The 24,942-nt window shown below is 37.3% G+C and overlaps 1 protein-coding gene across 11 annotated transcripts in view; it reads right to left on the minus strand.

Moving 5' to 3' along the window:
* The window catches only part of LOC149088609 (uncharacterized), a 64,686-nt gene that overhangs the window by 26,132 nt on the left and 13,612 nt on the right, over positions 1–24,942 (minus strand). For 4 of the 11 annotated variants that reach the window (XM_089248205.1, XM_089248248.1, XM_089248193.1 and 1 more), the window contains exons 4-16: positions 24,385–24,471; positions 22,758–22,799; positions 20,563–20,619; positions 16,725–16,895; positions 16,425–16,454; positions 15,886–15,960; positions 14,451–15,050; positions 12,225–12,251; positions 10,735–10,797; positions 10,221–10,274; positions 6,169–6,264; positions 5,696–5,938; positions 5,433–5,519 (exon numbers count right to left, since the gene is read on the minus strand). In XM_089248205.1, the coding sequence (XP_089104331.1) occupies positions 5,433–5,519; positions 5,696–5,938; positions 6,169–6,264; positions 10,221–10,274; positions 10,735–10,797; positions 12,225–12,251; positions 14,451–15,050; positions 15,886–15,960; positions 16,425–16,454; positions 16,725–16,895; positions 20,563–20,619; positions 22,758–22,799; positions 24,385–24,471 (1,632 nt within the window). The remainder of the gene's footprint in view (positions 1–5,432; positions 5,520–5,695; positions 5,939–6,168; positions 6,265–10,220; positions 10,275–10,734; positions 10,798–12,224; positions 12,252–14,450; positions 15,051–15,885; positions 15,961–16,424; positions 16,455–16,724; positions 16,896–20,562; positions 20,620–22,757; positions 22,800–24,384; positions 24,472–24,942) is intronic. The other 7 variants (XM_089248230.1, XM_089248256.1, XM_089248225.1 and 4 more) reach the window with 4 other exon arrangements.

The raw sequence follows: 24,942 nt of genomic DNA on the forward strand, positions 1-24,942 counted from the left end.
CTTTCAATTATCAACGACTGACTTTCTCTCATTTCAATCGAAATAATATCACTTAGCTAAAAGGGTGCGCAATTTCTGCCCCGCGGAAAGTATTCCGGAAGAAAAGTAGTAGCACAAACAACACGATAAATATCTAGGCTCATCATATTCCTTTCATAATAAAACATGATTGTTGCCAAAGGAAATTAAAGTTGCAAACTATAGCCGAAAATTTTTTCAAAGGCAAGAGAAGCCATTTCTGCTAAAAAGATTTTAAAAAGAAAGTAAAGATGTAAAAAAAATATTTACAGCCAAAAAATTTGTCAAAGTCAAGTAAAGTTGGCAGTTTACAGCCAAAATAAAATTATAACTCAAAGGCAAGTGAATTTGCTAGTTACAATCAAAGAAAGATTGTCAACTGCAAGTAAGTAAAGTTTTCATTTAAACCCAAAAAAAAAAAAAACGTCAAAAGCAAGTGAAGTTGGCAGTCACAGCAGAAAATATTTGTCAAAGGCAAGTGAATTTGCCAACTATCGCTCAAGTTCTTGATAAATAACCTATCTGGGAAAACGATTGGTACTGCAAGTCAAAATGTAATTCACCAGAAGAACTTACATCTTTGACAAAATAAGTGAGAAGAATATATATATATGACCTACGATATGCCTACGATTGAGCGATAATTATCATAATGAAGTTTTTAAGGAAAAAAAAGAACTGCGTGAGTATCTCACGCAATAGAAGTGTAATTTCTATATTGTTAAATGCTAAATCGAACAAATATTTTCCAAACTAGTTTGTTGTGCTAGCTGAAATGAGATTTAAAAAAACTTTTGATTATACAAGTATCGCATCATTTACAGGTTAAACGGGTGTTTAATGCCCTTGGAACTCTCACGTATTTTCGAAAAAGTTGCGGAATGATGTAAGTTTGGTTTTGTTAACTGCATTATTTCATTCCCCAGCTTATGTTACATTTTTTTTTCAACAATTTTGAATTTATAATAAACTAGCCACTATACCCGGCGCAGCCCGGGTTTTCTTCTACGGCTGGAAGGATTGAAAAAGTGATAAACCATTATAAAGGAATGAACGGAATATTGGCAGCATCAAAAAAGTGATAAACCATTGTAAAGGCATGTGCATGCCTGAAACGAACAGTTAAGAAACCCATTTCGGGAAATTGCCCTGCTCTGACGAACTTTTAAAGTCACGGTTCAACCCAGATCCTGTTTGGTATATATATGCAAAATTTGGAGACGATCGGTCTAAAATTGTAGATTTGTATGAAGAACAAACATACACTGCTCAAAACAATTAGGGAAGCACATGGTTTTAACAAAATTAAGCAAAGATGTATACCGATAAGTAACATAAAATGAATCATCCATAATTTAAAGCCTAGCAGGAAACGGAGGAAGAAAACTTCATATGCAAATCAAAGTTCGTGACGTCAAAAACCAGAAAAAGGAATTAAGGGCAGAAATCGGGATGTTGCAGAAACGTCTGTTTTACTGCCGTAACTGTGAAATTCGATTGCGCAGTATTTTTTTTTGAGACAAGGTGACTTGAGGATGTCTCAACAACGTGATTTACCGGAATCCATGGCATGGCGTGTTATAGGCAGACTGGAATCCGGGCAAACACAACGTAGTGTCGCGGACGCTGTTGGAGTCGCCAGAAGTGTTGTTGCAAGGCTGTGGAATCGATTCCAAGAAACAGGAAATGTTAGACGTCGACCAGGGCAAGGTCGGCCACGCGCCACTACAGCAACTGATGACCGGTATATACGGTTAACAGCCCGTCGAAACAGAACAGAGAATGCTACGCAGCTGCATAGACGGTTGCTCTTGGCAACAGGACGAAGGGTGTCCAGCCAAACAGTACGTAATCGGCTTCATGAGGGAGGGCTCTATGCACGTAGGCCAATGGTCTGCATTCCGTTGACCCCATGCCACCGTGCGGCCCGAAGAAGATGGGCTGCTGAACATCGAGATTGGGAGCAACATGATTGGAGCCAAGTGCTGTTTACAGACGAGTCCCGATTCAGTCTGGAGTGTGACACCCGACGTGTTCTGGTATGGAGGGACAGGGGCACTCGAAATAACCCCGCATTCGTTCGTGAAAGGTCACAATACAGACGAGCTAGTTGGATGGTATGGGGTGGAATCAGCATAGGCGGACGTACGGACCTGCATATCATTCGGAATGGCACTTTGACGGCCCGAAGGTATGCAGACGAGATACTGCGACCTCATGTCATCCCTTACGCTAGAGCCATTGGAGATTCCTTTGTTTTCCAGGATGATGATGCCCGACCGCATAGAGCTCGTCTGGTGGAGAACATGCTTGAAGCTGAAACAATACAGCGTATGGAATGGCCAGCGTGCTCTCCTGACCTGAATCCAATCGAGCATGTTTGGGACATGCTGATACAAGGAATCCTGACGACGATATATATATTTGTTGGCCCCCCCTGCCGCCCCTCTAAATGACGGGCCTGGTCATTGACTTCAATAAAGAATAATAATTCAAGTATGTTTCGTGTAAAAAACCGGAAAAACTGGGACACTTTTGCCAAAAGGTCGGGACGGGCAGAAATACAAAAAATACTGGGACTGTCCCCAGAAATACGGGACGTGGTCATATGATCACCATATGCACATAAGTTACTGGCCCGCGGACTGAAACGGTTGTGCACCCCTGACTTGGATAGTTCGAGTATACACACTACACACAAACTGAATACAAGGGTATGATCTCCCAAGGGACCTATTCCCGTCTAGGACAGATCCATGAAAATAACAGCAAAATGTTTTCTCGTGCTAAACACACACACACACTGGCTTGCTCCAACAGTTTTTCATTTTTTGTGTGTGAACTCAAGGTATTGTAAGTTTTTGGTCCTAAGTAGATAAATTGTTTTTTTTTATTATAGATTTACGAGGAAGAATTATTTTATGATATCCCGTTATTTCTGATATTTCTTTGAATGTCTTATTTTAAACCAATCTGTATTTCTGAATAGAAAGAGTAATATTCTATAACCAATAAAGTTTTACAGACATTTGATCTGTAGTCATTTATTTCGATATTTGATGGATGATGAGTACTCGGCCTGATTATATTTAAACTTTTTGTTATTGTTTTATTTGGTACTTGGATATTACAGTCATATAATCTCCTCCCCATATATAAATTCCATAATGAATAGTGAACAGGATCCATGCATTGTAAATAGTTATTGAACATCTTTCTGATACAATATTTCAGAGATTATACATTCTTATATTACAATATTTTATTCTATTGTTCATAATTTCTATATATGATTTTACCATTTCAAATCTCTACTGAATGTTATTCCTAAATACCGTATATATACTCGTGTGTAAGCCGACTCGTATATAAGCCGACTCCCCTACTTCAGGACCACCAAAACCGCAATAAATTGAAAACCCGTGTATAAGCCGACCCCAAAAAATCCGTGCATTTTAGAGAAAAAAATAATTCATGCAAAATGAATAGCTTGCGGAAATTTACAGTAGAAAGTGGTTCAAACTTTTTAATCCGTTTCTTCTGAGTCTCCAAGCTCATCGTAATCCATCAGATCATCATAGGGGGTGCGGCATCTTCGTTTTTATCTTCATCTGGGCTGTCATCGCCATTGTCACTTTCAAAGAGGATATCATATTCAGTTCCGTCCATCGCATTGCTGACGCAACACTTTTTGAAGGATAGGCAGAAACAGAATTCCACACCTCATGTACCCATTGGGCACATTAGGCCAATGTCAGGTTTCTTCAAGGCACCACTTTTTGTAGTTTCTTTATCATCGGAACTCGTCCATTCGATCCACAAATTCCTCAAATAGTCTATTCCTTTGAGAGTCTTGTTGATGCTCACATCTAAAGGCTGTACAATCAACGTGTTAGACACCACCAGCCAATGATGTTTTCGATTTGTTTGCCTCTGCTTTGGCATCATCGGTTCTGTGGGGTTTGAACATATCCCATACCAATAATGCCGGTTTCTCGAACACTGCTACAAAAATGACTACTGACTAGGGGGTCGATATTTTCTCATCAAAAACTGACCCGAGTATAAGCCGACCCCCCCCCCCCCCACTTGAGGAACAAATTTTTCCACAAAAAAACTCGGCTTATACACGAGTATATACGGTACTTGAAAGTTTCGGTCTTTTCTATTTGAGGGCAATCGCAGAGCTCATCCATACAATTTAGAGAGTGATACCTTGTCTGAAATGAAACGTCAACGTCATTTCTTCGAAACTGGAATTTTATGTATTTTGTTTTTGTGACGTTTAACTGGAGTTAATTTTTATAGAGCCAATATTGAATTCGATTCAAATCTTCTTCTGTACTACTTACTACTACGTAAATATATTTTACACGAAACACGTAATTATAAAATTTTTCCTGTGTGAATCATTTCCGACATGTTCAATGTAGTCAAATCCCGTTTTAACGAATATCGTTATAGCGAAAATCTCGTTCTAACGAACACTTTTTTAATCCCCCAAATAAGTTTACATAGGAACAATGCTATGTGTCCTGGTATTCCTTTATAACGAAATTTCGTTTTAACGAAGCGATTCCTCCGGTCTCTTGGCGTTCGTTATAACAGGATTCGATTGCATAATGGTAATGAGAAATAAAATGTGCGTAATAATAGACGAAAATTTACACCGATTTAAAAGTTTCACCCACCGCTATCAGACTTGTTTTAGCCCTTTTTACTAACAAAAGCCAGTGCAATGAATTTTCAATCCAGTTCCCTGGGTTTTCTTTCTGCTCTCCTCACCATTGCGAATCTTTATTGCAACCCTAAGAACCGATGTTGTTTTCTTTCCTCCCGTTCTTTTTTTATTCTCCTGTTAGTGATTCATGTCCCACATATAATGTATCTTTCTATGTACATGTAAGAGTGAAATATAGCACGTGTAGGGTGAGGGGGGGGGGAGAGAAATCTACTGTATACTCTCGTATCAATGTAGTTATTGTATTGCTTTTGCTCTTCTCTATTCGTTTTCTTCTTCCCGTTCTTCTATTTTTCTTTTTTCTCTACTTTTTCCATTTTCTAACTTGCGGTTGGATTAGGACAAATTTATCACCGACTCGTCAGAGATAATCCAAACTTGTTGCCAAAAGCTTGTACGTGAGGGGGGTTAAATGTTCAGGACCACCGTATTCACCAAAGAACACTCCATTCAATTCGAAATATAAATTTCCTCGCAATGGATACCTACTTACTATGGAGAAGTTTAGATATTTTTAGACGACAAGAAGCGCTTTTTAACCACGGCAGAAGTTGGCATTCGAATATAATGTATCCCGATCACTCCGACTTGGTACTCACAACCAACGCGTATGCTTGACCGTGATAATTTACACACTCTTCATCAACCAATGCACCACCTAAAAAAAACTCACCCATAGCCGATTTTCCTGCTTTTCCTGCTTTTCCGATTTTCAGGCTTTGAATAAAAGCTATGATCTTTTGTAGAATTCGATTAAAATCTGCAAAATAACACATGCGCAGTTATCCAGTTCGTACAGATTTTCTGTTTGTGATTGTGAGCATAAAGACAGAAATCGATATAGTGGGTAGCGGAAACAAACATGGCAGTGTAATTAGTATGTGTGTGTGTGTGGGGGGGGGGTGATAAGTGAGTATATAATTTTTTCATTCTTACCGAAACCATTCGCATTACCAGATGACGTTGATGAAGAAGAACTGGCAGCACCTGATGATGAAGAACTGGTAGCACCTGATGATGAGGAACTGGCAGCACCTGATGATGAGGAACTGGCAGCACCTGATGACGAAGAAGAAGAAGAAGATGATGATGATGAACTGGATTGTGCCGAGCTACCTGACATCGCACTCGTGGTTCCACTTGTTGCACTACTGCTTGAACTTGAACTTGAACTGCCACCTGTCGGGAGGAAAAAGAAAATGCGGTGTCATCTCGAACAAAAAAAATCCACATTAAGTTCCAATTTGAAAGCATAAAAGTGATCAATCAGTGAATGTTTAGTTCATGTATTTTTTGGGGAGGTTTCATTTTGTGAATTGTCCAGTTCTATGATTGTTGCTGTATTGTATGTTATGCTCTAATTTAGTGTTAAAGTTTTCTACTCTTCATTAATTTTTATTTTTACCCACCATCATTGGCATCACTTGGAATTTCGCCATTATAATAATCGAAGAACTGTTTTTTCAGATACGCGGGCCAGTTATCATCTGGAAAGTCCACATCATCTGAAATTATAACAAAGAAGCATGCGGTCACCCCTCTTTTACGGTCAAATAACAATTTCCCTTGCATAATAAAAGTATGCATTTCAAACCCCTGATTAACGGTCATCCGTCTTTCACGGAAAAATTTTGCCACGCCTGTGTCCGCAAAAGAGGGGTTTTACTGTATTGCCATAGGGTGATAGCCAGTGCTTTTAGATTCTGCTATCATAGACTTCAGCATACCTACATAGTTAACGTGATTTTAACGAGTCGTTTTGCAAGTGTTAATGTTTAAATCGATCGGAATTTTGACGATTTATTTGTTATATTTGGATATTTCTTATGAACAAAATGTGTTCCAGAGGTATATACTGTATATGTCGTCAAGGGCAATGAGGGATATCTCTGTAAGGCATGTGGGTCTGGGTGCCTCTTGGCTCGAAAGTCCTCTTAGATGCTTTTATGAACTGGTGGACGGTTGCCTACTGTAAGGTAAGGCGTAAGTAATCCCCTATGCGAATTCTACTGCCTAGAGCAGTGTTTCCCAACCTTTTAAAGTTCACGGCACCCTCGGGAATAACATTGAAAACTTATGGCACCCTTCCTTGAATACAGAATGCAGTTTACTACAAAAAAAATCACCGAGTAAAAATACATAAATAACGTTTTGTTCGCGATTAATCATTAATTAATATGAAACTTGTGATTGATGCATAGAGATCACAAATACTTGAAATCATTCCTTACAGTTGGCAGCAAAACACGTAAATTGTCCTGAAGGTCTTGCAATTTGTTTATTGACAGATGGCAACACTACACATAACAAGCATTGGGGGTCATTCAAGTATTACGTCAGCATCGAGAGGGGGAGGGGTTTTCGGATTTGCTGAGTTTTGATGACAAGGGGTAGGGGGTATGAAGGTAGCTTACGTCATCAACCACCCCTTTTTGAAAATATGTAATATTCTAAGCTGCTGACGTGGGGGGGGGGGGGGTCAGTGTTTGCTGACTTTTGCTGACAAGGGGGGAGGGGTCAAAAATGGTTGAAAATCTGCTTACGTAATTCTGCTTGAATAGCCCCTTACACAAAAACAAACTTCACGTTATATTCACAACATATACGCGCATATTCCGGCATGTACCGATTCGATAGAGATTCCATAGAGGAATGTGTACAAGCTGCATGTACTGTTGGGTAGTAGTAGTCTGCTTCTTGCTTTGTATTTTTTTGTCGCCATAGCAGAGAATGCTTGCTCGCATAGATATGATGTTGAAAAGGACAAAAGTGCGTTAGTTGCTTTCTTCGCGTTAGATCAAGATAGTCCTTTCTCAGTCCAAGCCAAAAAGCAGCAACTGACGCCTCACTCATTTGGTGAAGTTACCTTTGAGAGTGGGATCGGCGCAAAGATCTATAAATTCATCTCGTTCGCAAGCCGCGAAATCTATTTCCCCAGCACTGTCTGCGAAATCAAATGGTGAGACAACCCAGTCAAGATTTTTAGTGGAAAGAGATGAGATGGAAAAGTACATGTCTATTGCATTTTGCAATCTCGAAAAGTGCTGAAAGTCTTTCAGCTTCTTTCTTTCAAGTCTTTCCTCTTTTGTCTTTCAGCTTATTCGAAGGTGACGTCATTCTCCGCTATTACTATAGCGGTTTCGACAGCTGGCTGATGCGAAGATTACTCTGAGAATTCATCTGGCCGAAGGCGCCCGAGACCATTAAACTACAAAGCTAATGAATAGTCTTTCCTTAAGCTCGTGTGCGCTGGACCAACACCATCTATTGCAGAAGGCACCAGCGCGAAGCTTTGACGTCACTGAAGAAGTCCATTTCCACCCGCAGCCATTGGATGTAGTAGGCCAACGCACGCGATATCTTTACTTTTTTTTTTTTACAGTATATCCAATGACTAGATGGAATAGACTTCTTAATTGTCGTCACGAACTTCGTACGGAGGCTTTCTGTTATAGATGGTGTTGGCTGAACGGGGCCGTACATGGACAGCTGGACCTAACTCAGGCCAAAGCTCACATTGCTGACACTGTCACCGGATGGCGGCTTATCCGATGAGTCTGTCACGCATGAGAGTAATTAATTCAACTTAAATTTTTTTTTTAAGATCTTAAGTGGACTGTCATGTTTTTTAAACCTATCTCCATAATATTTCGCGGCACGCCTTAGCCGATATCACGTCACCCTAGCGTGCCGGGGCACACCGGTTGGGAAACATTCGCCTAGAGAAAGAGTGTTCTAACTTTAGGATAGTGCCCCCCCCCTCCATTTGTTGAGAAACGCGTTGCGGGCCAGTTAACTTATCCGGGAATGTTCCGCAGGCCACTTATGTCATGTGGAAGCATGCCGTGGGCCGCTTGAGTGATCTGGAACTGTACCACACGTCACTTAAATGATCTGTAAATATGTCACGGGGCACTTGAGTGTCTATAGATGTACCGCGGGTCACTCAAGTTATGTAGAACGGCATTGCAGGTCACTTAAGTGAGTTGTAAATGTACCACAGGTCACTTAAGTGATCTATAAATGTGCCAAGGAAAATCTAAGCGCTATAGAACAACGCCGCTGTCCACTCAAGTGATCTAGAAATGTGTTACGGTGAATGACCTTCAAATGTGCCGCGGGTCATTATAGTGATCTGCAGATGTGTCGTAGATCACTTATGATCTATAGAAATCTCTCGAGTGAAAATCCACGGGTCGCTTTAGTGCTATGGAACTGTGCCGCTGTCACTCAAGCGATCTTTAAATATGTCACGACTCTGTTAGGTGATCCGAAATGTGCCACGGTTCCCTTAAGGTGGTGTTCACCAACATGGTTTAAACTACAGTCACTTTTTTTTGATAGGAGATCGACACGGATAGGTTAAAGTGAGGATTTTAAACAATCCGTGTCGATCTCCTATCCCAAAAATTGTGACTATAGTTTAAAACTTTCTTTCTTTCAAACCGAGCACAACTCCGGTCTATCGCCATGGGCAATTTACAACCGATTGAGTTGTGTCGGAATTCTGAGTATGTGTACCAAACAGTCTGAGTGCGCACATAGAGTTGTGTGTGAATTTTTCGTGGCGTTATCTATGTTACAAATTCCGAGTGTGTGAAGTGTGATAGCTAATGGTAGTATTCAAAATGTCGGTGAATACCACATGGTGAAAAAAAATATACCACACCTTAATAAAATCTGTGAATGAAGACCGCTTAGAGTTCATTTTTTACAAAATTAGTTGTGGGATCACATCAGATGACTCCGAGGGCCATGGGATGAGCATATATGGCTTTGAGCCTATGTCTACCTCTACTATTTGTTATTAGCAAGTTAATAAGTTGAAAAGAAAACACAATTCTTATTAAATTTTTTTTGAAATAAAATTTCAAAATAAAAATTTTAAAGGAAATAATTTTAGCGATATTAGATATCGAATATTCAAATTATAATTCATTATAGGATAAAAAGAGAAATTTAAAATCATCAGATTATTGAAAATTTGCCAGAAAAATTGATGCAGGTTTGAATATGAAGTTGCGTATACATCTGTGACAACTTGACGTTGGTTAAAATTGTTTACGAAAAAATAAATATCACTGCTGAACAACTAGTGAAAAAGAAATAAGTGTAAATAATGTGTTAAGTGTAAATTTTAAAGTTGTTTTTGAGAATTTAAATAATTTTTCTAAAGAGTTCAATGAATTAGGAAAAAAAGTTGTTAAACTACTAGACTTTGAGCAGCGTTTTGCATAGACATAGAACGAATTTGATCTTTGTCTATGGCGTTTTGTGCCGCTGACTGTCCATTGAAAAATTCATTTGAAAAATAAAATCAGTTATTACAATATTAGAATGTAAACAAAATTCGAATCGGAGTGAAAAAGATTAAATGCCCGGACAAAAACAATAAAAATAGATCTTAAGTTTTTTTCTTACTTTATTTCAAAGAACACTGCTATAAAATGTCAAAACTTACTGGTACTTGGTGTCGTTTGACCACCAGACTGACCACTTGAACTTTTTGAGACACCTGTAACGTCATGTTATAGCCATATCATCAGTGCCAACATCGCATGTATAGTAGACAAACTAGACATTACTCATAAATGAGTAACGTTCAAAGAAAATAATGACAACAAAATTGTGCAGCTGACATTTAAAAAATTGTCATTGAAATTTCTCTAACAACTTTTTTTTGTAAACTGTTTTTTTCTAACATTGCTGAAATCCTTCAATATTTACAATTATAGCAGCAATAAATATCTAATTTATTACCACAAGATGATTTTCGGTTTTATTTATACTTGGTGAATTACCGATTTTGAATCGAATCTAGTTCATAATACAAGTGATTTCAATTGAAATTGGATTTTCTTCTCGCAACAGCTTTTACTAATATAAATAATACAGCAACAAATTAAATGAATATGGAAACAAAATTTGGATCTAGAATAAACAAAAAAGAAAATCAGCTACTTTTCAGCACGTACCTGCCATAAGTTGGTCGATATAATTCTTCCAAGTGGCATCATCCCAGTCAGCAGGTTTCATATCTGTAGAAACGTGAATTGGATGAAATAAAACTTGTATATTTACAGAGGGTTTTATGATTAAAAAAAATTATGTATTACGAGACATGTATTAAACGAAAGTAAATCTGATTAAAATTATAGTTAGACTATACAACCTATCTGTTTTATTTTCTCAATAATTTTGACCAAGATCAACCTATACAGAAGCAAAATTTGCTCAATGTTTTAAATCATCTTGTCTACCCCGAGATCTGATTTTTATTATTAAATACATGTAAAATGAATATGACGAGGATAGTATTGAAGGATTCATAGGAATCGAATGATTTATTTTTTTGCACGGTCTCTTAGTTATAATGCTCAAACCTGTGTGCATGTTTGTCTCCATGATTGATGAAAAAAAAAATTAAATTATAATAAAATTTTTGAATAATTGGTTAATTAAAGGAAATGCGGAAGTATAGAAATTTTAATGCGAATATACAGCGTGTTCGGCGAAAGTGTCGAAAAGAAATTAAATTTCTACCGAGTTAAAGAGTGAAATGTGGAAAAGGATCAGCAGAAAGACTAGAGAATTTTGGATTTTTTTGCTCCCTACCTCCCTCAAAATGGTAATAAGAGAAAGTATAAAGTTTTAATTAATTGAATGTAATTCTCACGTATTCCCAGAACATCCGTATGACCTGTCCTGGAATGTGTTAGTGTCAGTAGACATCCACGTCCCAGCAGGGATTCAAATCCAGCCCTGCACAGCCAGAGGCCTAGATACCTAACCACTTGACTGCCAGGCGGCAAATATGTTAACACGGTTTAGTTTCAATTGATATAATTGTCGTCGGGAATATGCTAATCTCGGAATTTTTTTCACATAAGGAAATTTACCCAGTAACGAACGAAAATTTGTCGTGATACCGGTCGTTAAAATTGCTGATTTTTGTCGTTTTTTACGGACTTGGTCATTTCAGCATGGAAAAAAGTAGCAAAAACCAAGCATCTTGGTCATTGATACGTCAACGAATTGTCATCGAAAAGTTAGGGGGTAAATTTTATTTCGGAGTCTCTTCACAGAGAAGCCTAAATTTTATTTATTGAGATAGATTTCCCAGAAATAAATTTTTATAGCTGGGAAAGTATCACAAAATATTATTTATCGTTCGCTTGAACAGTAATATTTCCATCTTTTATTTATCTAGAATCAACTTTAGAATTTTTATTCTTTTCGAGCACTCTTTATAAAATAGCCTGAGCGTTTTTTGCACGCAGTTGCTTCAAGCAGTACTCAATGTAACGATACTATATTGTCTTATTCGTATTCATAGTACTTGTATGTATGAGTTACAGCGCAACAATGACTTGACTGACTTTTTTTTTAAATTTTAGTTCAACAACTTGATATTTTTGGAGGAAACTGTAGAAGTTGAGAAAACGTATAAATGGTGAGAACTTACTTGCGTATTTCTGGTAGTCAATCACAGCTAAAACAAAATAGTTGAATGTGAGATTGCGTACAAGTTTACACGTTTATATTTTATAAGGTAACAATACATTTTTCTGTACATAATAGTCTCTTTGATTATAGGAATGAACCTGTGAAAAACATTTTTGAATAATTTCACAAAAAGTACCAAAATAATCGCGTTTCAGTGGCCGTTGTTGGATGATGTGTTTTTTTTATGGTGTGAAAACGTCTTTAAAATCGATGCCAGGTGTGGGAGGTAATCGAGCCTAAATGAGCGACAGTTTTTATGAACTAATTTGAAACTTCAATAACTCAACCAAAAATAGACATAGTAAATCCATTTTGGTCTCATTTTAAACAAGAAGAATGGGAGTTTGTGCTAGTACTACTTTGACATTCGTGGCAGCCAACCGTCGTGAACTGTAATCGTGAAAAATGAACCCATTATTTTCGAATTTTTGGATTCAACACGTGTCTATAAACGGAACTATATCTCAGGAACTATATACTTATCAAATTCCAGTAAACGAAATGTTATTTTAACCCTTTAAGCGGCTTTTAAAATTTTCCTGATCCGCGTTATAACTGCCACATTTGAAATAAAAGCTTGGTAAGAACCCGAGATATTTCGGAGTAAAAAACAGATCGAGTTTGACTAGATATATCGGGATAGCCGCTGGAAGGGTTTAAGAGGAGTATGTGCTATAGCTAATTCTGAGGTTTCAATTTATATCTTAAACACTTAGAAGATACAAGACCGTAAATTTAAAAATGTGTGAATGTTTCTGGATTTTTTTCAAAATGTCGCAATTTATTAATGAGTGCAAAGTTCAATCAAAATAAGATAAATCCGGCATGAATGCGTAGAACACGAAATTACGAAGAGAATGACTCCAAAAATGCAGGGCCTAAATCCGAAACCAACGCACAGTACTGCCGTGAATACAGCCAAAGCAAGCACGCTAAGGGCTACACTGGCGGCATCTGAAGGGTCTGGATCAAGTATGGCTACTACTAAAACACACACGTGCTTTATCCATATTCTTCTGCAGAACTTCTAACGAATTGGTACATGTTGCATGTTGCACGTGTCCGTTTTTTGAACCGAACGTAAAGCTTGTTTCTGTGTAATGCCTGTTATGTGCAGTGCTGCCATCTGCCATCAACTTTTCTAACCATGAGTGAAGTGTAATGATTGAAGATTTTATCGTTGTAGGCCTGTTGCTCTATGCGGCGATACTTTTTATTGGGGAGATAAGCTCACATTAGTGCCTCGAAGTTGGGAACCTCAGAAAAGCAACTTCAGCCGACCACCACTATAGCGACGGTAGAGTTTGAATCCGCGTTGTTGCAATGCGAGTCCTTCACTTTTACTTTTTTTTGTCACAAATCGACCACCTCAGCGGCGATCAAGTATGGCTGTGGATTTCGTTGCTGATGAGATGAACAGTGAAATGGAGGTAGACGCAGACCCATATTGAACCCACTTGGTAGTCCTAATGCGGTGTCGGGTGGCCAAAATTGGACTTGCAACGGCACCGACAACTGATTAAAAAACATTCTTAAAGTTTGTGAACTTTGGTCACAAATGTGACAGTTGCGACCTCCTGTGGTTCAAAAATGATTCGCTCATACTACAGCAATTCTTTAAACCTGAACAAGTAAATGATTTGTACAAACCAACCACGTAAGGGAAAAACTTCTATAGATTTGACATTTGCGAGAGGTATTCAAATGTTTCCAAAGCCATATGCATCCTACTTCTCATACTACTACCCCTGTATTCAATAAATGTAAGTTGCTAATGAATTAAACGATTAAAAAATTATAATTTATAAACGATTGACGCTTTCCTGAAAATAAATGCGGCAGTGACCGACATAAGTGCCTAACTTTTATGTGTTAATTTTCAATGTTATTTTTTGGGTATAAGGAAATAACGTGACTTTACATTTTTTCTCGATGTTCTCTCTAGCTGTAAAGGTTGGTAGGCATTGTTAGTGGGAGTCGTCTTTCCCACCCTACAAGACCTGTAAACATTGACGATATAATAGAAACTACTGTAGTAGGAGAAACATTGACAGTACGGAAGTATGGGAAAATATCTCAAAAATATTTTTCAATAGCGTAATTAAAATTTTCCTTCATCGAGAGAAGTATAATAAATGAGTTTCTTTTGTTGCAATATGAGTAAACATTATACGAATTCACTCACACGAAGCAGCACCTGATGCTGCTGAGGATCCCCCTCCTCCTCCTGCAGCGGATGCTGCTGACGATCCTGCTCCTCCTCCTCCTCCTGCTCCTGCAGCGGATGCTGCTGACGATCCTGCTGCTCCTCCTCCTCCTCCTCCTGCAGCGGATGCTGCTGACGATCCTGCTCCTCCTCCTCCTCCTGCTCCTGCAGCGGATGCTGCTGACGATGCTGCTCCTCCTCCTCCTCCTGCTCCTGCAGCGGATGCTGCTGACGATCCTGCTCCTCCTCCTCCTCCTGCTCCTGCAGCGGACGCTGCTGAAGATCCTGCTGCTCCTCCTCCTCCTCCTCCTGCAGCGGATGCTGCTGATGATCCTGCTCCTCCTCCTCCTCCTCCTCCTGCTCCTGCAGCGGATGCTGCTGACGATGCTGCTCCTCCTCCTCCTCCTCCTGCTCCTGCAGCGGATGCTGCTGACGATCCTGCTCCTCCTCCTCCTCCTCCTGCTCCTGCAGCGGATGCTGCTGACGATCCTGCTCCTCCTCCTCCTCCTGCTCCTGCAGCGGATGCTGCTGACGATCCTGCTCCTGCTCCCTGTGATGCAGCAGATGCTGTTGATGAAGCTGAAAACGAACATTTCATGAATTGAAATCTTTTATTTAACGAAATCATTGTGTGTGTGGATATGAGAAAAAAAACTCAATTTCTGTGCATGTAAATAAGATTTTGCACATAACACTTTTTTCATATGTGACTGCTATAATAAATTTTTTAAATACATTTTATACTGAATCATTCTAACACCTCATCGGAGCTGAGCCAGTATTAAATTTATTTTGTGACATTATACGTAAGGTTGTGAGTCGATATCGTCAAAATCATATATTTTGCAAAAAAATTCTTGAAACTCTACAAGAAAATCCCTCTTTTGCGGACACCAGATGGACAAAAGATTCGTCCGTAAAGAAGGAGTTTCTATTGAAGAGTTTAAAATAGAACACAATTATATTGTTTGGCCGTAAAAGAGGGGGTGACCGTCAAGTGGGGGGTTTCATTGCATTCTATTACGCTCACAAAAAAAAAAAAAAAAAAAAAAAAAAAAAATTAAAAACTATTTTTTCAAAAAGCTAGAAATTTTCCCTGTATCTCTAACACTCAATCTAGAACTCATCTACTATAAATTTAAAGAAATATTTAATAATTAAAATAACTTTTACAGTAGCTGCTTCCCAAGCATAGTGCTGTGAACTTAAAATTATCATAATGTTGTTCACTTTCCATGCACTATAATGTTGCAATATTGGGGAATAAGAACTAGAAAAATTATTAATAAACTTCTATTCTGTCAGTCAAGTCTCTCTCGGTAAAACATATAGTGCTAATATACCGTGTATACACAATGCATAAAAATTGAAAAGTAAAAAATTAGAATAAGGGATTTTATTTTTTTAAATTTACCTCCATAGCGATTCAACAAATAATTTCTCATGTAATTCTCCCATTGGGCGTTTGTCATGCCTTGAGGTTTGTAGGCTAAAAACACAAATAGATGAAGATTAAATTTTTAGAAAATTCAAACATGTAAATGAATTTAAAAAAAAATTTAAAATTTTTATGCATCGTGGGAGCATAAATTGATGCTAACTGTTTGTTTGCTCCGAAAAAGAATAATAATTTTACTTTTTGTATTCGAATTCGGATAAATAATTTTCATTCATATCTTGACCCTGGAATATTTTTTAGGGTGTTTCTTAAAGTTTTATAAAATTTTTGATTGTGTTTTCACTATACTCTCTCTCAATTAAATCTCAAATTGATTATTTTTCTCTCGGATAAGTAGAGTTAGTTACTTAGTAGAGTAGTTATTTTTCTCTCCTATACTAGGAAAACAGAGAAGAATTTCGAATATTGATTTCTACAAAAATCGATTATATACAGCAGTAATAAACAGATTCGCTATAAATTCAGAAATTTAGGTAAAAATGCCTTATACTTACAATCATATATAGACAGATTGTTCAGAAAACCTGAGAGAGAGAGAAAACAAAATTATAAATTTATTATGGCAATTTTTAGCAATAATTTAGAAGTTTATGTTACAAATTATTTGCGCATATCGTAAATAGGTCAAGAGAAGAAAACAAAAGAAATTGAATTTATTTGAAAGTTAGAAATCCATGAATTATATTAGAATAATAATTTATGAAAAATTAGGAATAAAAAAAATCCACTAGTTAATTTTTTCTTATTTCAGTATGATTAATAATATTTTCAATTTATTCTTAAATCTCACTTACCATTTACTCCTCCTTGACCTGGTTGGGGACCACTGGGTGCCGTTTGCTGAGGCTGTGGTGGTGGTTGTTGAGGCTGCGGTGGGGGTTGTTGAGGCTGCGGTGGGGGTTGTTGAGGCTGCGGTGGGGGTTGTTGAGGCTGCGGTGGGGGTTGTTGAGGCTGCGGTTGTGGTCCTAAAAGGAATTAATTTACACATCTTTTTGAAATTTTATACTTAATAAATGATATCTACTCTTGATGAATCTAGTTGGAAATAATGGCGAAAAGAAATCATTTGTTCATTCAGCAATGCATTTTTTTATGACGAGTTCGACCTCCATTCCATTCTATAATTTATATTATTATTACCTAGTCACCAATCTTAAAATACATTTAATGAAGAAAATAAAATTTGACTTGAATGTTTTGGATTATAAAAATTGACTGTATTTTATTCCGAATTTTTTCAGATCACTTATAACTGGGATTTTATGGCAAGTTGTTCATGATTTGAGTTGATTGAGCACCACTGGATGGTGCTTTAAAAAAATTTAATTCATTTCTCTATTGCATCCCACTTCAAAAAAAAACACACACACACACACACACACACACACACACACACAAATACACAAGATACATACAGTCGAACTTGGTTAATTCGAAGTCAAAAGTCACTGGATAAGAAGTTCGAATCATCCAAAAATCAAATTACCCAAATAATCTGTCGTAAATCCGAGAAATGACGAATTGAAACTTGAGCATAGATGTTCACATAGGATAATCATGAATTATTAAAATTTGCTCATCAGTTCGAAACTGTTTCCCAAATTTTAGTAATATTGATTACTGCAATTTTTGTGCTTTCAGATACTTTCCTTACTCTTAAAATGACGGTGAAAAGTTTCGTATTTTGAATGGTACACCTGTTTCTGTTTTCAAAGATTTGTTGTATAACAACTTGGCCGAGAAAGAAACAAATTCTCTTACTGATTGTAGAATTTTTTCAAAATAAATTTGCTTATACAAAAACGCCGATATTTCCCCCAAATTCGAATTATCCAAAATATTTAAAAAAAAATTCGAATTCAACAAGAAATTTTGACATTAAACGAGGTAGAAAACTCAAGGGAAGCTCGTAAAAGTTCGAATCATCTAAAATTCGAATTCACGAAGTGCCACAGTACACATAACAATAAGTTTCGTTTAGTTATTCAAAAACAATAAATTTCCCTCACCTCCACCAAATCCTGGATTAAATCGATTGATCCATCCATTTGCACGTAAGAAAAAGAAAATCAATTATTTCCGAATATTGGTCCAGATGTAATACATAAGATATTTGCAGCAGTGATATTCGTATCACTAATACGTATGGTCGATAACAACATTTGTAATCGAACTGTTCCTGCCTGTTAACGGGGAACAATGGCTAACATTAAAAACTTCGAATAGAACCAGAACCGGTGTGTGTTCGTTTTAAACTGTTTGGTATATGATATGAACTTTGAAAATATTGTGAACATAACGGTTAATTACAGCAGTTTATGCATTACATTCTGCAACAGAAAAATATAACTGACATGGTAAAAATCCTCGAAATATTTTATTAATTTCTTAAATATGTTCACATTGGAGGAACGCGGTTGTCGGGAGGAGGGGGAGGGGTATGATCGAAGTACTTAAAATTTTCAACGGGATGGATAGGATGGACCACGAGTTATTAAAATACATCGTGAATCAATTGCTTTGACAAGCGGGCACCAGTATGGTTTAGTAAGGGACAGTTCCAAGTTGCGGTGTCGCAAAGAGGTTTTCACTAATAGAGTTGTTAATAAGTGGTATAGTTTACTTACGGGGTTCAGGAATTCTAACAAAACATATTGTGATAAATCGAGAAGCTATCCAATATACTTTAATGAGAAAACCAAAATCTTTTTTATGAGCAGTGTATTATATATTATTAATTATTATTATTGCTATTTTTTGGTGATTTTTAAGCTTTTACAAATACAAATACAAATACAACGCCACAATAGGCAAATTGCCCAACGAGGTGGCTGACTTAAGAACATCATGGATCCCCGAGCCATTTTTTGGAGGCCCTACCTACTACTGCTACACCAGACATGCACCCCCCCTCCCGCGGAACCCCCCAACGAATCGGTACATGCGGGAATGTGCGTGTACGTGTAGTGAAACCTGACGTGTAGAATTTTTGTTTCTCTGAAATGCTTGTTAAGTGTAGTGCTGCCATCTGCCACCAGTTTTTCTAACTCTGAGTGAAGTGTTATTATTGAATGATTTATCGTTGTAGGACTGTTGCTCTCTGTGGCGAGACTTTTTAACGGGGAGATCGGCTCGCATTTGCGCCTTGAAGTTGGGAACCACAGAAAACCAACTTCAGCCGACCACCACTGTGGGGTTCGAACCCGGATCTTCGCATCGCGAATCCGTCCTATAACCACTCCACCACCACAGCGGCCACTTTTATATTGGGTAGTTTGATATTTGTCATCCATATTTTTTAATGAACATAACTTTTCCGCCATCTTGTTGGGCAATTTGTCTGTTGTGGTATTTGTATCTATTCGTTCGGATTTATCTATCTTGGGTGATTTTGTTCTATCTTTTGTATTCGTATAATAAATTATTTATTTTTGTAAATAATGTTATAATTATAATGTTCTTTTAAATTTATCTGAACACATCTCCAGCAGAACCATTTCTATTCTCATTCCTTCAGGGCCTTCCCCACATCCTGCAACAGGACCTCTAGGCTGGGGTCTTTGGTGGACCCAGGCCCGATTTTTCATGGCGTCTCTCCCGCATAGTAATTTCAAGAAGTATCGCTGGCCATGTATGCCCACCCCTGCAGAATTATATATTAGTGGAAGAAATATATTAGTGGAAGAAATATATTAGTGGAAGAAACATATTAGTGGAAGAATGCATGCCCCCCACCCCTGTTAGGGGGGCATGCATTCTTCCACTAATATTTACCCGTGAATTGAGTTTGCAATAACGTGCATTGCTATTTCGTAGAATTACTATTACAGGGGCTTCAGAAATTCTTTTGACCCTTTCAGTAAGACGTTCCTAAATTTTCATAATTTTCTGATGGTTAGTATGAAGCCGTAGAAAACTAAAAACAAGAGCAACCTCAATTTTAAACAGACCCTGCAACTGACTCTTAAAATTTCGGACGTTTTGTTTTAATATGCACTTGAATGTGCTACACAATCCTCAATGGTGTAATAAAATTTTGATAAACTGATATCATCTTGAATGTGTCACACTTACGTCATTCTATGAGTTAGAGAGAGATAGATGGATAAGGAGAGATCGAGAATATGGAAGTATATGCACTATACTGCCGCTGTGGCGGTCGAGTGGTTATAGTGCCGGACTCGTGATGCGAGAATCCGGGTTCGAACCCCACAGTGGTGGTCGGCTGAAGTTGGTTTTCTGTGGTTCCCAACTTCAAGGCGCAAATGCGAGCCGATCTCCCCGTTAAAAAGTCTCGCCACAGAGAGCAACAGTCCTACAACGGTAAATCATTCAGCCATAACACTTCACTCATAGTTTGAAAAACTGGGGGCAGATGACAGCACTACACATAACAAGCATTACACAGAAACAAACTTTACGTCAGGTTGCACTACACGTACACGCACATTCCCGCATGTACTGATTCGTTGGGGGGTTCCGCGGGGGGGGGTGTAGCAGTAGTAGGTAGGGGCTCGGGGATCCATGATGTTCTTAAGTCAGCCACCTCGTTGGGCAATTTGCCTGTTGTGGCGTTGTATTTGTATTTGTATTTGTATTTGTACATAAAGCAATATTCTGAGTGGATTTTACCTGAAACTGGACCGCTATTGGTTGCGGCAGCACTCGATGAAGCAGTGGCACTAGAACCTGATGGAAATGAATTTTACAGTTAATATATGCTATGTTAAATGTGATAAATCATTATCATAAATCAGTTATTACGCATAATCAAGGAACATTTTGGTAAGTTTTAAAAAATTTACCCTAAACTTATCTCTTTTACCAGCGATTATGCATAATACTCAAGCATAGTTGGTGAATTTAACGAATACTAAAAAAATTAAAACATTATCATAGTTATACTGGCGATAATGAATAATGCCAAAGTGTCGTTGGTAAACATGATCGTACTAAATTCATTACATATGCCAGTAATTATGCATAATCATCATTTCGAATTAGTAAACATTACAAATCGGTCCCATTGCCGTGAAAAGATTTAGGCAGGTCATCCACTGGAAGCAACTGGAAGCGATAAACAAGTCGCGAGTTGATGTCTATATTGGTAAGACTGATCCTATTGCACAGAGAGAGATACTAACCCTTGGCCCTTGGGGTTCCCCGAAGGGATCATTTCTCTTCTCCTATTGCGCAGAAAGACGTCCATGACCAACTATCTTCGGCTTGTGATTTCGTGCTCAACAGCAGACGATAAAACTTTCTGGATCGAATAGGATCCCTCGCCTTTTGCCGTATTTGCGCAGCCGCAGTACGGTTGTTTACTTTTTTTTTTGCGCCACTCGCTCCGCTTTTTCTCCTCTCCTCGGTCTTTCCCTCTCTTTCTCTCCCTGTTTTGTCGCGTGAACTTAGAAGTTGGAAATTTCATAACTGGCTTCCATAGGATGTGATAGTAAGTGGTAATAAATTAAATATTATTATTCATTTATTTGCAATAAGAACGTCCCCCAAGTTTGTGTGCCATCTGTTGCCGCTTGCTTAGCTTCCTGCATGTTGTCACTTCCATAGATGACCGTAATTGTGTCACCTTATGCAGTGAACTCTGATTTAACGAATTTTTCCGAGCATCCCCGGAATAATTCCTATCCGACTAATTCTAAAATCGGAACTCGATATAACGAACTCCTATTTAAGAAATTTTACGATCGTACCACGATTTAACGAACTCTCATTAAACAAAATGTTGGTTTTAACGAGTTTTGTGAGTGTAAAATCAGATCCCCATATAAGAAACTCCTATTTAAAGACAACCAGACCCCAATATAATTAACCCTATTTGATGAATTATACGACCTCGATATAAAAAACTTATATTGTAAAAATTTTTAAGATGGTACTCTTATTAAACGAATTTCACCATCGTACCCCGATACTACGTATCGTTTCATCAAATTTCATTACGTATAAGTTTTTTAGCATTTATCAAATTCACAAACCACGCTTGGGTGTAATGAATAATCTGCGGTAAAAGCGGTAATTTATAAAACTTACCGACACGATAGGCAATTATGCATATTAACCGGTTATTATGCACAAACCCCGATTCATCACATTACCCGTAACACACACATATGAAAGGTTGAGAATATGCAAGTGGTTAAGTCCAGATTTTTTTTATGTGTACGTAGTCAAATGAAACACATAAAATGACTAAGAATTATGGTACTTCGGCCGGGATTACACAATAAAAGTTTGATAAAAGTCCTATTATAAAACTTGAAAAATGCAGCCAATAAGATCAACGGTTGCATTTTCTAGAATGTAACCAATAACCTTATTGGTTAGATTTTTCAAGTTTTATGAAATGGATTTTATCAAACTTTTATAGTGTAATACCCGCCTTAGAAATGCGCAAGTTAAGCTGATAAAATAGCCTACAGATGGCATCAATGTAATTTTCCTGACACGATAATTGCTAGTAATCTCAAATGCAAATTTATTTGTCCTGAAAATTGTTTTCAAAGTCGCTTATATACACCACTTGAAGTCTTAACCCGAATTATACATATAACCCCTAATACATAGTACGCTTAGGTACTATGTACCAATAAAAGTGCTTAATTAATAAAGGTTAATTTATCATATTTACAAACGGCACCTGGGTACTATGCATATTCCCCCAAATAAAGCGATGATTTTATCGGACTCACAAAGACGATTGTTAAGTATGCAATTAATTATAATGTATATATAATCGGATGGACATATTATCACATTTACCGTAACGTGTATATTGATATCGCTGAAAAATACTGAACTGTTCTTACCTCCCATTCCTGGATAAAACTGATTGATCCAAGGACTTGAACCTGAAGAAAAAGAAATACATACGATATTTTTTCATACTGTACAATATGTGAATTCCCTATAGATATACGTTTACTAATAATTCTGAAAATTAGATTATTTTGTGTATAGACCAGCAAAAAAAAAACTGAGAAACATCATTCATAGTGTAATTATTTAAATCATTACTAACAACATCATTAATAACCAATTTTCAATAACAAAACCTATCAGGAAATTAAAAAAAAATGATTTAGTATACGAATACATGTATATATATAAACGATATTCAAACACCATTTTGAAGTTCTAAATACTCATTATTTTGTAATTAAATTAATTAATTATGTTCAGCAAAAATTAAATTTACAAGAACATTGTGGTAAGAAGAGAGATTTGACTTTAAAGAAATTTTAAGCCTTTTAAACAAACTTGCTATCGCTGAATGCCATCCGAAAAATAAGATGTCTCAACAAGCACATAACAAGCTCCAAATTGATCTACTGGTTGGAATTTCGAAAAGTTTTTCTACCAAAAGCCCAATTTACAACACGGTTAGTTCTGTAAATAGGATTTACAGTCAAATATTTAAAAAAAGTATATTTCTATCTTAGCAATTCATCTTAAGCCAGGGCCGCACTCTTGTCAATGGCTGGCCCAATACGCTCTAAGGTTGGTCATGGGCAACTGGTGTGGCCGCACCACCATTGACAATGATCGTCAAATGTTGGAAGCTGGAAGTTATTGGCATGCTGGTCGAACAGAACGACTGAACGAAATCCGTCGAGCCACACATTGGTCGAAGAACGCCAACAACACGGAGAGTTTCTGAAAGCAAATATTCACCAAGGAATATTGGGCCAAGCTGGGCCAGTGTGTAGCATTGTGGGTATCAAGGAAAGACAAATATTGTTTCCGAATGACTATTGGGCCATTCTTGATACGAATGTGGCCCTGGCTTTACCGCAATATTGATGTACGTATTTACATACTTGAAACACTAGGAAGAGTACTTGCCTGAACATACAAGAAAATATCTGAGTAATAAATTAATTAATTTTGTCTAATACGAAAATGTGGTTACTTACGTTTACCTGAGTTTTAAATGATTAAAGGGTTAAAAATTCGGATTGGGAAAGTCCTCACGGTCAGTGATGACGGGTAATATGTAAACATTTTATTTTACGGCCCCAGTCCATTCCTGTGAAGGGACAGAGCGCCAGCAAAAAGGTCAGGGCTGTGATCGTCCCTAAGTGGCATTGAAGCATCGTTACGATCATAGCATAATAAATAAATAATCAATCACGTGTCCTCTCTCTATAGATTCTATTTCACGAAAAATTCACAATACCAATTTGCCTGTCATAGATTGGCGCAACGATGAAAAAAAACTACTGTGTAATAAACATATTAGGAAAATTGTAGGGACCTAACATACGGTATTATATTTTCTGAAATATCAATTTCTCCTAACCTCTTAAAACCTGTAGCCGTTATAATCTAACAAGTGCGTTCTCATCGCAGTATTTTCTTCCGCCCATATTGAATTCGTACTGATTCTAATTTTTCTTTTATATTTATAATACAAAATAAGTAGTAAACTATCACCAGGTTTTTTGACTTCTTTGACTGCAGCAGGAGTTCCAATTGGAGTAATACCAAAACGTGCAAGGTAGGCGTTCCAGAATGCAGTATCTTTGATGCAGAAAAAATAAAATAAATAAAAGTAAAATAAAGTAAAGTAAAAAAATGCCTATTTTGAACTTTTTTTGAGATGTACACATCAAATATATAGTGGTGACAAAAGCAATATAAATTACACACTGTCCAAATTAATATTCTATATGCGCCCTTCTTCAACATTTGAAACGGTGATCACAGAAACAGATTTCCAATTAATAAGATTAATAGATTCCAATTAATAGATTTCCATTCTAATAACGTCTGTGGATCGTATGCCATTTATTTCATGAGAAACTCTGTACGTATTAAAATACAGATTTTAATTTATAAGTGTATATGGTCCGTTTCTTCTCATAAATTATTTGCAGGAATTTTTACTCGGGTTGGCCGTGAGATGATAATGAAAAATACCGAACTTTTGTCTCTTTTCAATTTTTTTCGCTCGGCCAAAAGACCGGTAGCGATCGCAGCGCCGCGCTACGC

Source organism: Pholcus phalangioides, unplaced genomic scaffold, assembly GCF_987345545.1.
Source record: "Pholcus phalangioides strain wild (caught in Gottingen) unplaced genomic scaffold, Ppha-v1.0 ptg000003l_1, whole genome shotgun sequence".
NCBI classification, from domain to species: domain Eukaryota; kingdom Metazoa; phylum Arthropoda; class Arachnida; order Araneae; family Pholcidae; genus Pholcus; species Pholcus phalangioides.